Source organism: Peromyscus leucopus, chromosome 15 (genome assembly GCF_004664715.2).
Source record: "Peromyscus leucopus breed LL Stock chromosome 15, UCI_PerLeu_2.1, whole genome shotgun sequence".
NCBI classification, from domain to species: domain Eukaryota; kingdom Metazoa; phylum Chordata; class Mammalia; order Rodentia; family Cricetidae; genus Peromyscus; species Peromyscus leucopus.
Genome location: NC_051076.1, coordinates 10,151,718 through 10,171,050, shown reverse-complemented (window position 1 = coordinate 10,171,050; position 19,333 = coordinate 10,151,718). Strand labels below are relative to the sequence as shown.

Sequence of the window (19,333 nt, the reverse complement as noted above, 5' to 3'; positions counted from 1 at the left end):
GCTAGAGGAGGTTTGTTTTGTAGGAGGCTTTCTCTTCACAAATCAGAACTCCCATCGTATACATTCCTGTTTCCCTCGATAACTGGCCAGGGAGAGCATTGAGATGATCTATTACAAAAAGGCCACTATTGTCTTCACAATGTCTGGGTGATGGTGCCCCAGATCAGAATTGTAAAATAGTTTGGACAATCTTGTAGCATAAACCATGGTTCAGAAAAACCAAAGATTTAATCTTATTTATAGAAAGATGGTTGGTGGGGAGGGGTTGGCGTGGGGAGAGCAGCTTAGGACCATCATGAATCATTTTTAAAGTACCAGGCTAGTGAAGACATCTTCTGGAATTCACTCTGACTGACACTGAATTCTTCTACTAAGCAAATACGTGATGAGTTGATAAAAAAAGAAAGAGATGAAGGTCTTGAACACTGACGACAGATAGAATACAGAAAATCAAAAGCGTGCTTTCTATCTGACTCAAAATAAAGGTACCCTTAAACTTGTAAAAGACAACATTTTTATTTGAATGATATGACAGAGCTGTCACAGGAGTGCTACCTGCTATAAAGAAAGCCCAAGAATTATCACCTTTATTAGAGCAGTGGCACCAGGCTTCAGCCATACATTTCTAACTTCTGTCCCTCTGCAGAGACAATTTTCTTTTCTTAAATAAACTGTCATGCTCCTGTTAATATATTGTTGACTCTCTCAAGCTCTGAGAATACTGCTGATATAAAACATGTATATGTTAGATTGGTAATAGTATCTTTAGTGTAACTGACGAGAACAAATGTGTTTCCCTCATGGCTGTGCTAATGTGATAAAGGAAAATTGGCTGTTCATCAGTTTTTGGGCTGGGTAAAGACAGTAGAGATGGAACCGCGTTCTTTTTTATGCATTAATACCACCGGGAACTTTTCGCTAGTTATATTTCATGTAGCCTGCATGTTGTGCAAAGATGCTGTAAAACATGAGATAATGCTACAAATAACAAACTGGAAGAGCCTGTATCTTTCATAATGATAACAGTCAAACACCAAATAATAGTAGCAGGCAGAGAAAAATGGGATGCAAGGAAAATAAAAAAAAAAAAAGGTACGTTCCTACTATTCAGTAGAGAGAAATAGACGCAGCTCATGAGGAACCTGTGTATGACTTTAGGGCAATTTCAGCTTTGTTTAAAATGGAGTCTCATACAATCCCAGGTCAGGCTATTTCTGAAAGAACACATTAAAATTAAAAGAAGTTGGCTAGAAGGAAGAACAGTAATGTTGCCTAACTTTTTTTTAAAAGGAAATCCACATTACCAAGCAGTTGTGCATTGACCCCTAGATTCTTGAGTTTGGTTTTTGAGTGGGGGACCCTGGAAAAATATTCCTATGGCAAGCATTCACATAATAATGTAAAGGTTTTACCTTCCTTCATTATTGCAAATCCCTTTTAACAGAGATGTTGTTGAAATAGTTTAGGAGGAAAAAGTGGTTGGGGAGGGGAAGTTACAGGGGAGGGAATGAGGTGGCCTTGAACAAAATACATGATATTCATGTATGAAATTCTTTAAGACTAATAAATATATAAAAATGCGCATCTACACAATGACTTACAACTAGTTTCAGACCCATGCCAGGCTGACAGCAATATGAACCTGGTAAAGACATTGTCCGTATGCTCTGACCTCACATGTACACTGTACATTGTTTCTTAACAGTTGAAGTCCTACACCAGACCAGTGCATCTATCTATTTTATCAAGGACCCTACAGTGATCCTAACTCTAACTTTATTGTCTTTCAGTCTCCACACTAGAACAACATTCCCAAGGCTGCACTTCATTAGAGTGTTTTCATCAGCCTCTTAATTGCACAATAGTTAGTGTTCATCTTCTTCCTCCCTCTTTCAGCCCATCCCTTCTCTCAGTCCATCCATTCTCTTAGTCCTTTCTCTTTCCACATGAGTTGGTTTAATAGTTTGTATCCCTTTTACAGTCAGAAACACTTCAACAGAAAGACTATTTGTTGGTGGCTAAACAGTTATTTGTTTATTCTGAATTAGTGTGTAATCATCAAAGATTGTGTGTATCCACAACCTATGAGGTATTAGCTACAAAATGATGACTGATTGGTGATTAAGGTATCATGTCATACAATACATCTATTTTTTATACTATAGCCCAGAAATCATCAAAATTGTAAGCAGTGGGTCATATCTGGCTCATCACCCGGCTTTGTGATTAATGTTAAACTGTCACCCAATCAAGCTTATTTGTTTTTGCTACTGTCAATGACTACTACTTTGCTACATAAGAGCTGATGACATGTAAAGGACTATTTGGCCACCACACCAAATTCTCTAAGCTGCAATTCTCTATTCTCCAGGTGTGTATTGGAAAAGTTGGCTCTCCTCTGATATAGGCAGCTGTTAGATTGTTTGGCTGATCAACATAGAATATGATTGGCAAATTTTTATCTTATTTTATAATGGGAACATGTATTTTAAAATTATCAACTGGTCTCTAGTTCATAAAGAAATGAGTATTTATGGCAAGTTACTAGTAACTTGGGTAATACTCACATGTACATCATAAGTATATCTGGGTTTGAATATCTTTCCCCTTATGTATTAATTTGTTTTCAAGTATGACCATGATGGCATTAGTATTTAAAAACATATTCCAGGGTACCCATAAGGTACATATACTATTGTCCCATCAGTACCCTGGAATACATCATCACAGCATAAACATTTCACTGTATAGATTCATATCTGGATATGTAACATGCAGAGATATTGTTTTGCTATTAAAATAAATTGCTTCCAGTATTTCCACCTGAAGGAAGTTAAGAAAGAATAAAATAACTTGGAAAAAACACAAGAAGGCTGCTGACATGATGTTAGTACCAGTAAAAGTTTATGCACTTGATGACAGTGATAATTCTTACAGGTGCATCAGACAGAAATCAGCTTCTTCGTGGATGGTTTGGAAGAGAACAATACAGCGTTTGATACAAGAACTCTTAGTGGTTCAATTACAGACTCTGCCTCCAGCACTATACAAATAGGACAGAGTATAAATGGTAAGATTTTTGTCTTTAGAATTCTATTTAGTTTGGGCTAATTGCAGGTCCTGGTTTTAAAAAGCAAGCATGTCTTAATAATATATTTAGGTGTACTCATTTCCCAGGGTTACTGTAATAAATTTCCACCAATGCATAGTTGTTCAGGAGAATAGGAATTTAATCTTACATTATCTAATGCCAGTTGTTTGGGATCAGAGTTTCAGTGCTGTGATTCCTTCTAGAGGGGACAGCTATTCCACACCTCTGTCCTGGTTGTAGCTGGCAGATGTGCCCAGTCTCTGCTTACCACTGCATAGTTCTGTTTGCCTTTACCTGGTCTCTTCTGTGTAGTTGTCCTTTATTTCCTTATAAGTACAGTTGTCATCTGATTTAAGCTCCACCTCATTCAGGGTAAGTTACACCTCAAGATCCTTAATCCCACCCCTGAAGGCCACAGTGATGGACACCACATGAACATACATATTTAGGGAAACTTCAAAATGAAAATGTCTCTATTCTGATCTCTTTGAAAAACACCATCTGACAGTATAGCTCCGTCAGTAAGTCATTCACCTGCCACACAGTACGGGGACCTGAGCTTGAATACCCAACACCCACATTTAAAAAAAAAAGTCTATGCATGGTGTCCTGAGTTCGAATTCCCAACCCAGAATAATAGTTAGTATTTAAAAACATATCCCAGGGTATCCAATTTTAAGTAGAGCTTACTGGCCAGCCAGTCTGGCTGACTAAATGGGCTCCAGGATCAGTGAGAGATCCTGCCTCAAAAAATTAGATAGAAACCTACTGAGGAAGACATCAGATGTTACCCTTTAGCATTCATATCCAAGCACATGTAGTGCAAATCCACTGCCTGGCCTCATATACATGTACAATAAAAGAGCAATATACAATATATCTTTTTCTTTTTTGACTCACTGAATTTTGATGGGGTTGTTACTAAATGAGAGTTATGACACATTTTTTAGAAACTGAGGCATAATACCAATATGCATTCTATCAGATCTGTGCCATCCCTGTTTCTCACATTTATTGGAACATATAGATTAAAAGATGGCTCACTATAAACTGAGAAGCATAGAAATCAAAATAAAAATTGTCTTGAAATACCCAACACTGTTGCCTTCAAAACACTTGAAATTTAAATTGGAGAATTATGTAATTCATGCTTATTATTAGAAAATCCAAATGACAAGGAATTCTGTAAACTAGGAAGTATGTTACACATTTCCATCCTCAGGGACATGATTGAACTTTTCATATTCTCCTAGATTTTTTTTTATCTGTACAGTGAGGTTTATGGTTACAAATATAATTCTTTCCCCAAAAGGAAATTCTAACACACATGCTTTCACTAAGTCCTCTGAAAATAGATCCTTCCCCTCCAATGTTTAAGACCCATATTTTGAGTCAATATCCTTTCCCATTTCACCATACTTCTTCATTTATGGGGTCTCCATAGCATGCCATGGCTGTAGTACACTTCTTAAACAAGTTCCTGTAATAGATTTTTGTGTAATGTCTAATGTTTCCAAATTATGAGAAAGCCATTTGATGGAAAATAATACATTAGTACATATATCAACATCCAGATTTTCATCTGATATCTGTGTGTATAAAATCATATACATACATATACTTGCATAATTATCTGATTATATAGTTCCTTGGTAATCTACACTCTGGTGCTAATCTGCCTAGAGGCAAACTGGATCTCACCATTTACTGAGCAGGTAAAGCTACTGATGCCTCAACTTTAAGATGATGATGATGGTGACAACAATATCTCACAAAACCATTTTAAGGTTCAATGAGGCAATGCAATATACAGTATTAGTGTTACTGATTCTCAAGCATCCTGCATGCAGTAGATGCCCAGCACTAGTACTTAATTGTCAAATGAGCAAATGCAATTCAAAGCACCATGTATAGCATGTACTAAATTATGTTGGTAAATAAAGCTATTGTTAATGTTGTTACAATTATTTCCTAAGATAAATCCACAGAAGTTGAAGGGCTGGGTTGAAGTATAAGGCTCTTTTATATTTTAACGCACAGCATAATGATTGCTTTAATGCTTAACAATGAAAAGTTGTGAAAATTTACAACCTTACTGAAAAGGTATTGCTGCCTTAAACACCTGCATATGTGTGTGCATGTGCGTGTGCGTGTGCGTGTGCGTGTGCATGTGTGTGTGTGTGTGTGTGTGTGTGTGTGCTTCACATGCCCAAGGAGTCTAAGTTAAAAATACTGTTAGGTGTTGATGTAGAGTGAGTCAGCCTTATGCTGGCGTTGACTAGCTTTTCATACACTCTTTGATTGTTTTCATTTCATTTGTGGATTTCTTGTTTATGTCATGTATCCATACTTAGATCATGGGATTCCTATTTATTAGTATAATTCATTAATATGTCTAAGAACATTATGCCGAATGTCTTCTCTGGTTTTTATATAGCCTGCTAACTTGTTTTAAGCATGGAACTATTCCTTGAATATTTTTATTTATGTGAAAATATGCATACAAGATAGAATATAAGTATTAGGGGTATAACTTGATGATGTATTTGTTTGAAGATTTATTTTTATTATTTAAAATATGTGAGGACGGGTGAGTGGGCATGTGCACTTGAGTGTAGGTGCTCACAGAGGCCAAAAGAGGGCATCAGATCCCTAGAAGCTGGAGTTAATGGGTGGTTGTGAGCAGTAGAATACAGTAATTGAACTCAGGAAGAGCCTAAGCACTCTAAACCACTGAATCATCTCTCCAGCCCCTACTTGGTGAGTTTTAATAATTGTATGCACTTGCGTAGCTCCCATGTGAAAACACAGAATATTTCCATTTTCCCAAAGACCCTCCCTTGGTAAATATCATGAGGGTTTCGTGCTCTGTATTGGTGTCTGCACAGAACTGTTGAGGAGAGACTCCTGGCACCATTGACACCTGTTGTCTGTTCCTGAAGAATTATGCAGATGTGTAGTGAGTGCTCTTACTTTCCTGTCATTCAGAGCTGTCTCTGTCAGATTTAGCTATATGTATGCAGTAGCATCTCTAGTTTCAGAAAACACTTCTAAATAGCTTTCCTGAGAGAATATTACAATTAGTAACACTGAGTATTGGGACACACACATATCCTTACCAACACCATTGCCCTGATACTGCCAAATGGCCTGAGGTGCATTTTCTGATGATGAATGACACTGAGAATTTTTCATGCACCTGTTTGCCATGTTAATATGCTTTTCTATGTAGCACATACTCAGGATGGATTTGGGGCCAATTTTTGATCAGATACTTTGTCTTTTTCTTATTAATTTGTAGATTTTTTTTTACTATTTTGAATGTGAATCTTAAATGGATATATGATTGTCAGGAATTATCTTCCAAAATGTAGTTCATAATTTCATTATCTTCAATGGTAAACTTTGACAAACAACATCACCCTATTTTAGTAATACCTAATTTACAGATCCTTATTTCATACTAACATGTTTTGTGTTTTATTAATATACCTTGACACACTTTGATGTTGTAAAGAATGTACTCTCCTATATTTTATTCTGGAAACTTCATTATTCTACGTCTTTCACTTGGGTCTGTGTTCTATCTAGAACACATAGATGGATGCAATGGTGTAGAGTGGCCAAGCTTCACCTTATCCCACAGAAACAATTAAGTAGAGTTCTTTTTAGCCATTTGATCATCTCTATCACTCTACAATACCATCTTCACAATAAGCAAAAATTCTGCATGTGTTAAAATGGATTGGTTTCTGAATTCTGCCATTTGTTCCCATGACCCATGTACACTTGAGTCAAAATGCTTAATCTCAGTCATTATGGCTTGAATTTTTATGTCTTTTTGGAAAAATTTCATGACTTTCTCTTTCATGATTGTATTGCTGTTCATTTAAACATTAACCATTGTTCTTCAGTTTTTGTTTAAACTTCACTGGAATAAAAATCATTAAATTTGAGGCTGGAGATATGGATCATGCTTAAGAGTGCTTCCTGCTCTTCCAGAGGATATGGATTCCTTCCTAGCACCCACAATAGGTGACTTACGAACACCTATATCTACAGTTCCAGGAGATCCTGTAGCTCCTCTGCCTTCTGCAGGCACCCACAAATGAATGACTTACATCCCCCCGCATATGTGACTTACACCCCTACACACATGTGACTTACACCTCCACACACATGTGACTTACACCCACACACACATGTGACTTACACATACACACACATGTGACTTACACCCACACACACATGTGACTTACACATACACACACGTGACTTACACACACACAGATGTGACTTATACCCCCGCACATGTGACTTATACCTACTCTCATGTGAATTATACCCACACATGTGACTTACACCACCCACACATGACTTCCACCCACACACATGCCTTATATCTACACACATAAACATAACTCAAAGTAAAGCTTTAAATCATTTGGTCAACTGTGAGAGACTGGAGCTATAAATAACATCAAGTACTCTAGCCCATGGCAGTAATACATTCTTCATCTCAGCAATGGTTTGTTTTTCTTATAGAAAACTTTTATTTATTAAGCTTATCTCTGCATGTTTACTGGGATTTATTTTTAGTCTGTATTTTTAAAAGAAAAGCTTTAGGTTTGTAGAAAACCCAAGTCAAACATATAGCATTCCTGTTTTACTCCTGCCTCCCTTATTAATACACCAGTTACTACCACGACTGCACTATTTTTGCTTTGTAAAATTTTTTACGCTTCTGTGGTTTATTCCAAATACTTTAAAAACAATGACTAAATTTCTGAGGTTCTGTGTTAAACAAAGAAAAATGAGTCCAAAACAGTTGTATTCTCTGTTGATCAAAAAATTTTAGTCTATTTCAGTTTCTGATTATCAATTTATTATTTGTGTTTAATGCACAATATACAAGGTTATTAGAAGAACTATATGAGATGAAAGAGTAATAAGGTGATAAGTGACAAGAATTTGGTGTGGCAGGGCAGGACATAATCAAGGCATTGAAGTAGGAAGAGCCCATGTTTTGGGGAGACTAGGCTATGCAACTGAGTTTGAAGCTAGCCTGGGCTGTGGAACAGGGCAGAAAAATCTTCCCTGAGCTGTCCCTGACATATCCAGTAATTTCAATTATTAGCATCTTTGAATATGCATTTTCTTCCCTTAAAACAATGAGTGGGTTAATCAAAATGATTAGTATAGAGAAGGAAAAGAAAAAAGATCAATATAAATCTATTCCTTTATTTTTTTAAAATAACCCAGTAAGCCGAATTAGTGCTGACTGTTTGTACATGAAAGGTTTCATCCACAGGAGGATGAGAAACTGACCGTGATTCCCAAAGAAATGTGACTCTCCCATTCCTCAGCAGTATCAACCACCATTGATCCTCAGTTAGGGGTGGAGCATCATGAAGCTCTCTCTTGTCCACTGGAAATGTTAACTCTTGTTGATCTTTTACACGTCTTCTGTGCGTGACCACATCCTCTGGAGCTCATGTATGTAGTAGCCCTGTAGTGTCCAGAGTCAGCTTTCATAGTGCTCTGCCCTACACACACACACACACACACACACACACACACACACACACACACACACACACCGCCGCCCCCCCCCCCCTGCCCTGCCCCATCACCTACCTCTTTTATTCTTTCTGCTTTCTCTTCCAAGATGTTTTATCAGCATTGGAGAGGAAGCAATGATAATATATGACCTATGGATGAGCACTCATAATGGCTTATTCTTTACATTCTGAGCAGTTAGGAATCTCTGCATTAGCTATTACTTCTGGAAGCTTCTCTAACTAAGACTGAAAGCAGCCCCAATCTATGATATAAACAAAAACATTTAGAAGGAACTTTGACAACAAAATGAGTTAGCAAAACATCAATAGGTTCTCTACCAAAGAGAATTATCACTTTCCTAGCCATGGATTTTATAAGACCAGGCATGAATTACCTCCTGTGGAGCATGCTCAAATCTAATCAAGAGAGCAGTTGGTTACCCCTATGAAGGAGTAGGTAGAGAAGGAGATGTGAGATGTGTAGGGGGAGTAGAGGAGAACTGGAGGGGGGGCTGGACAGTGAGGATGACTAAGATACTTTGCATACATATATTAAATGTAAATAAAGAATATCACTTCAGTTTGTAATACTCTTAGATCAAGCTAAACAAATGAAAAAGTAAATTCAGTAGTCTATGTTTTTAAAAACTTGATTTTAATAATTAGCATATTGAAAAAACTCAGTATTCTACACACAGAAAGTTTTAATAACACATTTAAATCTTGTGAACCTTATTTAGATATTTAACCCTCACTGGTGTTTCTAATAGTTTTTCCTCACAATAAGTGTTTCTACGAGTGTTTGTTGGCATTATAAATTTGTCTACTTTGCACTGCAGGGCTGAAATGACTTGACTCTGTTCTACTTCAGTGCACTAAATGCTGAATTGATGCTTCAAAAGGTCATTTTAATCTGAAAATGATATTTATTTTTAGACTCTGTGAAAGGGATTTTTCACCTATGATTATAACACAAGAAATGGAAAATGGTTTTTCACAAATATCTATTTTTTATTATATTTTACACTCATGGGTATTTAAGAGCTGGGAGAAGGGAAGATTGCTTTTAATTTCTAGCCTTACTCCATCAGCCTACAGGTATGGTGGTGTCTATTGTATCTCTTCTCTAATTAGAGATGGCATGTAGACTGGCTCATTACTTCTGCCTAATGAGCCAGTCTACATGCCACCTCTCTAATCAGAAAAGAGATAGGTACAGAATGTTCCTATGGACTTTCTATAAATCATTTTATTTCTCTTGCTTGTACCATTTTTTAATCAAAAAATTAAGTCACTGTCCACCATAATTGTGTTCATATCCAGGATGGCTTTGTTCTGAGAGGGCAGCTGTGCAGGATATCTCTACCACCTGAATTCAAGGCGCTGTCTGTCAGCACTACATTGACAACCTCTGCTCTCCATGGACTGCCTCAGACACAGGCCCGTCCAGTGGGGCCTGTAGCGTGTCAAGAAGTGGCTTTTTGGTCTCTGGTCCTGGCTGGGAATGACTTTTCATATGGATGTTGACTGCCCTAGACATTTTTCTGAGTCATGTCTGTATTTGTCATCAATTGTTCCAGGGACACATTTAGAAAATTAATAGATAAAAGGAATGCTTTTCATTGGACTTGGCTCTGTGCATGTTAATGTGATACCTTTATTTGATCAAGCTGCCTTTTAAATATGAAAATAGACACCATAGATCATCCATATTGTGTAAGTTACTTCTCTCTTGCTGGGATAAAATGCCATGACCAAGGAAACTTACAGAAGAAGGTTTGTTTATGCTTACACTTCCAGAGAATTTGAGTCCATTATGGCAAAGTGAAGGAAGGTGGGGTAGCAGAAGCAGGGAATTGAGGGTTCCCATCTTGAACTGCAAGCATGAAACAGAGAGAAAAAAACTCATAATGGTGCTAGTCTCAAATCCTGCCTTCAGTGACACACTTCCTCTATACAAGGACACGCGTCCTAAGCCTCCCTACACAGTGCCACCAACTGGAGACCAGGTATTCAAATGCTAGAAGCTCTGGACATTTTTATTCAAACCACCTCACATATCAATCAATGCCTATCAGTTCCTTCCTCAGAATACTTTCTTTCCATCATAGATTTCACTCCATGCTTCAAGCAGGTCTATACCTTTAGATAGTCATAAGGAGTGATTTTTATTGGTGTCATCAATCATAAGAGTTCTCTGAATATTTGATTCAAAATTACAGAGCCATGTGGATCACAACTTTCCAGAACTATCTCAGAAGTGATTTATAAACATATTCTTAGTTTCCTAAAGAGATGAGGGATGCCTCACTATGTATTTGTGGACAATTCTTTCTTCAGAGGATTATTGGCCATTAAGGTATCAATGATCATTGTTAAGTATAACACTTAACATATTCACTTAAGTATAAAAGTGAATGCAAGGGAAGAAAAGACAGCTGGCCCAAAGCTAACCCGGTTGCTTTCATGTCTGTATCCAGTGCTTTGGGTGCTTCTAAACTCATCTGAATATTCTTGACTTGAGATGAAGTACAACTTAACTTTTTCATAGTCTTATAATTTTAACCTCAGCTAAGATAGAAAATCCCCTTTCCTTTAGTTCTCCTATGTTCATGATAACTTTGAGAAAACTTTGAGAATAACATAATAAGAAAATAAAAGAAGTATATGAATTCATGAATGAATGAAGACAGGTAAATGATGTGGAAAGGGATATGATACATAGGAACACAAGACAGCTCAGTTGCTACACTGCTTGCTGTGCAAGCATGAAGATCTGTTTGATGTCCAGAATCTAAACAAAAGAGGTTAGCAGAGCAGTGTGTGCTTTTAACTCTGGTGTTGGGAAGACATCCAGAAAGACAGCATGAGAGTTGTCTAACTGAACTGTCAGAACAAATAGTTACATAGCAAAAGATAGGAAGTGTGTGACTCACAGCCATGTTGTATAAGAATGACTGATTAGGCCGGGCAGTGGTGGTGCACGCCTTTAATCCCAGCACTTGGGAGGCAGAGCCAGGCAGATCTCTGTGAGTTCAAGGCCAGCATGGGCTACACAGAGAGTTCCAGGAAAGGCACAAAGCTACACAGAGAAACCTTGTCTCAAAAAATCAAACAAACAAATGAACAAACAAACAAACAAAATGATTGATTAGGAGTCAATAGAAAATATGTAATGTGGTGATATATTGTGTACCCTAATAAAATTTACCTGAAGATCAGAGAACAGAACAAACCACTAGACTAAACATAGAGGCCAGACAGTGGTGGCACACACTTTTAATCCAAGTACTGGGAGACACACATACCTTTAATCCCAGGAAGTGATGGCCGGGCGGAGAAAGGTATATAAGGCGTGAGGAGAAAGGAACTAGCAGCTTATCAGCAGAAGCGTCCCTTTCAGCCAGAAGCTCTTTCAGCTGAAGCTCTTTCAGGCTGAGGAGTTGGTACAATAAGAGATGGTTGCTGTGGCTTGCTCTGTTTCTTTGATCTTTCAGCTTTCACCCTAAAATCAGGTTCCAGGTGTTTTATTAATAAGACCTTTAAGAATTCAAACAATAGCCAGGTAGTGGTGGCACATGTCTTTAATCCCAGCACTCAGGAGGCAGAGCCAGACAGATCTCTGTGAGTTCGAGGCCAGCCTGGTCTACAGAGTGAGATCTAGAACAGGCACCAAAACTACATGGAGAAACCCTGCCTCAAAAAAACAAAAAATAAAAAATAAAAAAAAATTCAAACAACATCTGGCATCCAACTTGTGGGGCACGAATTCATGAAAAAGCCATTTGCCTGTGGCTTTGCAGTCCCTGGCTCAGGCCTGAGCTATACATGGCTGGAATCTCCACCCTACCTGGGCTAGATTCCCTAATCCACTGGCTAATGTTTTGTTGAAGCCTCTCTGCAGGAAACTCCATAGGTTTTGGGGCTCCAAAAACCACAGGAGTTAGCTAGTTTCACATACTTCCCCCATGCAGGTGGCTAGATCTTTCACTTATTTTCTCTCCTTGTTGGTTTTGGCTTTCTCTGGGCCCATTCCTTGGGCTGCTGCCACACCATCATCTAAATCATCACCGTCAGCAGATTTGGTGAGTCAAGCAGGAATTAGTTAAAAGAAAGTTTTCTTCCATATTAAAAAATGGGAAACATCTTTATAATGGAAGGCATTTGGTCTCTGTTTGACTATACATTAAACAGTGTGAAAATGGAATAATTAAATGAGAGGATAATTAATGTTGATGGGATAGATGTAATGTCAATTATAAATATTATTTGTTTGATCATTAAGAAAGTTGGTTAATATAAGTGCCAAGATAAAGATTTTAGAAAAACTTGTTAAAACAGAAAGTTTTAGAAAAACTTGTTAATGCAGACCCAGACAGAAGAATTTAAAGGTGAACCAATTTCAACATTGCATTACAAGGTTACAGAGAAACAGCCTAAAGTTTTCAAACAGCCAACCTTAATCTATCCAGTAACCTTACAAGAACTACTCAGTGATAGATATCCTCAAGGCTGTGTAAAAGCTGACTGGATTCCTGTTCAAAGGTTAGATTTGAGGAGATTCAAAGAAGCAATAGTCCCATATGGCATCCATTCATCTTTTGTAAAGCAGATGTTAAACTAGTGGTCAACTTGTAATAGAATTATCCCTTGAGACTGGAGAGATTTGGTTATAGCAGTTTTGGTGGCTGGTCCCCCATGGAAGACCTGGTGGAAAGATGAGGCTAAGACCATTGAGCAATCGAGTCGGGCTAGAGATATAGAACTTTGCCAAGGTCAGCTTCTTGGAAAAGGCAATTATGCTGATATACAAAGACAATCTTTATATGATGACCACATCCTAGCTTTATGCTGCATGGCAGCCTTGAATGCTTGGGACAGAATTGAAGAAGTAGGAAAGAAAATTGAGTCATTTACAAAAGTTATACAGGGCCAAAAGAAACCATCACTGATTTCTTACAAAGACTGACTTCAGCAATAAATAGAATAATACCAAATTCAGAAGCTAGGCAGATAATAATTGAATCTCTGGCTTTTAAAAATGCTAATGCACAATGCAGAAGGATAATTAGGCTGTTAAAGACAAGATTAGCACCCTTGGAGGAATGGATGCAAGATACAATTAATATTGAATCTCATGACCATGATGATGCTTGGATAGGAGAGGTGATTTCCAGAGGTTTGAAGAAAAATAGTAATGTCAAATGTTTTAATTATAGTAAACAAGGTCACATAAAAAGAAACTGTAAACAGGGTGTTCCTAGAAATAATGTTTTCTCCAGGAATAATCCCAATAGAATGCCCCTCCCTTCTTGATTATGCAGAAGGTGTGGCAAAGGCAGACATTGGACTAATGAATGTAGATCAACAAGGGGCAGAGAAGGTAATCCCTTGCCTTTGCTGTCTGGAAATGCCCTGAGTGGCCTCTCATAGGCCACCATGTCAAATTCCATTCAATCCTTTCCTGACCTCATGGAAGAAACTACTTCCCAGAGAGATTAAAGAACCTAATGCCTATTGTAAGAAACCATACTGCTCTGGATGATAGAACAGCTTTAGAAAATAAAACAAAAAATTAAGGAGAAACTATAAATCGAAAGTGATAATGATTAGATTTGGAAACACCCCAAAGTTAGGGTTGGGGAAAGGTTTTGTTTTTGTCTTTTCAGGAAAATAAAAACAACCTTCTTGAACAATTTAAAGACCTTTGGACAAGTAAGTATCCAAAGAAAAAGAGAGAACTATTTGGAAAAAATTATCAAGAAAAGAAATAATTTCACCTAGTGATCGATCTCTAAAGTCTCCAAAAGGATGATGGGATCCCACAATGATGATTCCACATGGACTATGATAATGCCATTAAGCTGACAAACACCACCCAAAGATTGGCGTTGGACTATAAACTGCTCAGGACAATATTGAGATGGCTAGCTGAGATGATACAGCCTTGCAGACTACTCTAATCATGACTTGACTATAATCCTAAATTTTGTTTTTGTGTCCCCATATGACTACCAGTGCCCTCAATAAGCAGGAAGTAGCCTAAAAAACTATACCCACATTCCCCAAAAAATGGATTCTGGATGTTTGTCTTTGTTTAGTGCTTGGTTAAAATTGTTATTGATCATAGTCAATCTCTTTCTAAAAGAAGAAAGGGGAATTTGATATAGAAATGTATTATATAGAAATGATAGGATAAAAGGGTAGATTATTGAATCTACTCTGAAAAGAAAAAGGGAAGCAAATTTTAAATATTTTACTATTTTTAAATCTACTAGTTTTAAATATTTTACATTGGATTTGATTTTTGTATATTGTATACAAAATAAGTATATTGATACAAATTTGAGTTTATTTTTGTTAGAACATACTGTGCATATGTTTCTAATCTTGTTCAACCTATTGTACCTAGACAGTTTATTTAACAATGTAATACAAATTTCTAGTCCTTGAAAGTTATTATTATTAACTAATTGGGATATAAAGAAATGCAGATTAGTTGTTAGTCACCTATTGTCAGGTTAGGTATGTTTTCAAGGTCAAACAGAGATATATTTTAGATAAACAGATCATCTTCAAACACTTCAAAGATCTACAGAATATGACATTTAAGATGTTTTAATAACATAGATATTTTTATGACAATGAGATGTGTCTGCTCCTGGCAGCACCAATCTACTTCAGAGATGATCGGCATCAAAGAAACTCCTAATGTAGTTTACTTTCTTTGTGGCAAAAGTTAGCCACTGGGAAAGAAAGTAACTGTGCCTCAACTGCTGACAGTATTCTGTCCAAATAAACAAGCGGGATACAATAGAAAGGACTGCCAAAACTTGCCAAGACAAGGTAGGAAATCTCTTTAGAAAATCCTGCTTCACGGATGAATCTGTCAGATATGCTAGGCCTGTAGGCCAAAGATGGATGCCTCAATGTTGCAGAAGACATTGCTAGCTGCTTCTGTCATTTCTCACATTTTTGGAAGTCACTTGCTTCCACTTCCTGCTTATTCAGTTAATATTATTTCCCTCTTGAGTCTCTGAGGGAGTTGAAGACTAGATAGTTATAGTTTTACTTGTTAACAAATTCAGAAAAAAACTCTTTAAAGAGGTGTAAAGTGTATAAGTTTGAAAGACATCAAAAGATAGTTTGGGGTTGGTAATACTAAGTTAGGATAGAAAGTGAATTAGGTACAGCATTTTGGACTCACCAAAATAGGATAAATCATGGAATATTTTCTCTGAATTTGTCAAATGTTTATGGACTGGACATTATTAATGTAATTCTTGACTATATATACTGTATATACTTATTGTACATAGTTTTTCTTATATTAGTTATTACCTTTTATTATTTTAGACAAAAAGGGGAAATGTGGTGATATATTGTATACCCTAATAAGCTTTCCTGAAGATTAGAAGACAGAATAAGTCACTAGATTAAACATAGAGGCCAGGCAGTGGTGGCACACACCTTTAATCCTAGTACTTGGGAGGCAGAGATCCATCTGGATCTCTGTGAGTTCAAAGCCACCCTGGACTATATGAGTTTGACTCAGTCTGGGAGAGAAACAGCCAGGCAATGGTGGCACACACCTTTAACCCCAATACTTGAGAGTCATACACCTTTAGTCCTAGCACTAGAGAGGTTGAGATAGGAAATGATATGGGTAGGTGGAGAAAGGTATATAAAGTGTGAGGAGACAGGAACTAAAGCCTTTTTGGCTGAGGAAGCTCATTTGGCTAGAGGCCTATCGGCTGAGGGCTCTTTCAGGCTGAGTAGTTGGTCAGATAAGAGGTGGTGGCTGTGGCTTTCTCTGCCTCTCTGATCTTTTAGCATTTACCCCAGTATCTAGCCCTGGGGTTTTTTTTTTTAATTAATAAGACCATTTAGAATTTGTGTTACAATGTAATCATGAGCTAGTAGAGTAAGTAAAGGCAAATATTTTATAATCGTGTAATGTGAGACTCACTGGCATGGTTATATGTCAACAAACATGAAAGTATTGAGATATCTGACTAATTAACTAGGAATTTAAAATTTATTCAATGTTTATCATTTTATTGTTTGGCAAAGAATGAAAGGGAAAAAAAAACGAGATTATACTATTGTGGGAAAGAGTTGGGTAACCTGGCAAACTACCAAAAGTTAAACTGTGAACATTACTTAACCAAAACATATTTTTGAGCATTAAGAATTTAATTTGACAATGACTTGAATCTTGTCTCAAAAATGTTCACTGTAGAGTTCAGGAAGCTGTTGGAATAGCTAAAGCATTTGAAAGGGAACTGCTTAAATAACACAACCCATCCTAGAATGGAGAAGTGAACAGCACTGTGAGGAAAGAAACATATCCTGTGTGTCATCACGCAAGGGCTGCATGCTTTGTCCCTCAAGAGAGGCAGGGGTGTGCAGAATAACCTCTCACCCACAGTCCACTGAAGCACAGATATTTAAATGTCTAAATAGGTATTTGCCAAAGCTTATTCAAGATGCTAACAATGCTCCTTTCTGAGGAGAATTTAAGTGACCAACACTCACATTGCTTAATTGTGCTGGTGATAGTTACTCTTAGTAAACTATACTATACATATTTAAAGTATTTTAAACATTTGGGTGAGAATGAGAAATGTAAGCACTTCATGGGATATGGTCTGTGAATGTAACCAGATTTTGGTTCTTAGAGACCAGATTTTCATAGTATAGAATGTAGTCTTGGGACTTTTACATATTAACATTTCATGCAGGGCATGTGGTATTTGGAAAAACAGTGCTTCTTCAGACATTTAAATCTTTGTATAAAAAATTATGATTTCCCAAATAATTATGAGGTGTAAGCCTTAGAATCAGACAGATTGGGGTTGACTACATCTCTGCCTCTCAAGAGCAGTGAGAAGGAGGAGGCTGAGCATTGTCCTGAAGTTAGGTAGTTCTCAGCTGCCTGGCAAGCCAAAAACAAGAGAGTAAGGGAAAATGAGGGAGATAGACAGAGATAGAGAGAGATAGAGACACAGAGACAGACAGACAGACAGAAGGTACAGCAATAGAAAGTGACAGTGACAGGCTTATATACTAGAAAAGGAATTCTAAAGAATGACTTTTATAAAGATTGGTGCATTCCAAGAAAACAGGGGGAAAACAACTGAATGGAGTTAAGAAAATAGAGTAATGAACATTATGAATATCAAATTCTTAAAGAACTATCAAAAATGAAAAACAAAAACCTTAACAGTCTCCAGTTCAAACTTTACCATATCATATAGTTCATGTACTTTTCTTTTCCTTTCACACTTTGTGTGTGTGTGTATGTGTGTGTGTGTGTGTGTGTGTGTGTGTGTGTGTGTGTGTGTGAGTGTGACATGCTCTCTCAGGCACTAAGCCATGCATATACACCTGTATGTGTGAATGTCAAGGTAGAAGGTCAACCTTAGCTGCCATTTCTCAGCTGCTGTGGTCCTGTAGCTTTGAGATAGGGACCTGGGGCTAGCAGATTGGGCTGTGCTGGCTGATTACCAAACCCATGAGAGCTACCTTTCTCCGCCATCTCAACACATGCCTGGTGGTTTTTGGTTTGTTTATTTTGTTGTTGTTGTTTTGTTTTATTGTTTTTTTTGGGGGGGGAGTTTGAGCTGGGGTTTCTCTGGGTAGCCCTGGATGTTCTGGAACTTGCTCTGTAGATGAGGCTGGCTTCAAACTCACAGAGATCCACCTGCCTCTGCTTCCTGAATGCTGGGATTAAAGACGTGCACCAGTACCACCCAGTGTGGTGTGCCTATTGTTTTTACAGTCATGAGAATCAAACTCAGGTCCTCATATTTGTGTGGCAAGTGTTTTGTGGACTGAGCCGTCTCCCCAGCTCCTGGACTTGTTTTCAATGAGCTTCCTTCGGGCGCCTCACTGAACTGCTAGGGGCCCAGTTAGCAGGACAATGAGAGGATACATGCATCTTCCTTGCCTGGGAAAGGAAATATGGGAACATATGCTTCCCAAAGCAGCAAGCTTTCATATGACCTTCCAAGATGGCTCCCCATCATGGCACTACACGTCTGCCTTTTGTTTGAGGAACACAGAACTCTTTTCACATGCTCACATGCCAGGCACCCTGAGGTCAGACTAAATCAGACCGCCTTGCTGTTGTCTGTCTGATTTTCCTCAGTTTTGCTGACTGCATCTTTTCTCTCCCTTTCTTGCCCCTGCCCACCGCTCCCCCACTGTAGCATGGCTGAGGCACCTCTCCTGGACTTATGCATTTTTCTTGCCTCTTTTTCTAATAGCAGTGTCTCTGGTTCTGTCCAAGTCTCAGGCCATTGCTACAGGTTCCCAGCCACAGCTAAGAAGCTGTTTTTCGTCTGGTTTCAGTTCCAGCTGTTGCTGGAGAGCACTGGCTGCTTCCACTCTACCATCTCGGCTTTCCCTGGGCCATTCACCACCGCTTCATATATTTGTATCTTGTTTTAGAAACTCTTTCATATCCTGGCATAATAAGTATTGTCTATTGGGTTTTTTTCCCATGAAGTTAATTTCTGTACTATGTGTGATATAGAGATTGAATTTTAAGTGATTTTATTGGTACATATTTTCCCCTTTGATTTTTGTTGAATATCCATGAATTTCATCCTGATTGGAAAGTCACCTTGATCTGCCACTCTAGTTTTATGACTGTGTACTTCCTGTTTGTTTCAGA

General features: G+C 37.8%; 1 protein-coding gene across 1 annotated transcript in view; it reads left to right on the top strand.

Moving 5' to 3' along the window:
• Positions 1-19,333, top strand: part of Ush2a (usherin) — a 688,259-nt gene that overhangs the window by 62,121 nt on the left and 606,805 nt on the right. The window contains 1 exon segment of the mRNA XM_028876752.2: positions 2,938-3,070. Coding sequence (XP_028732585.1) covers positions 2,938-3,070 — 133 coding nt within the window.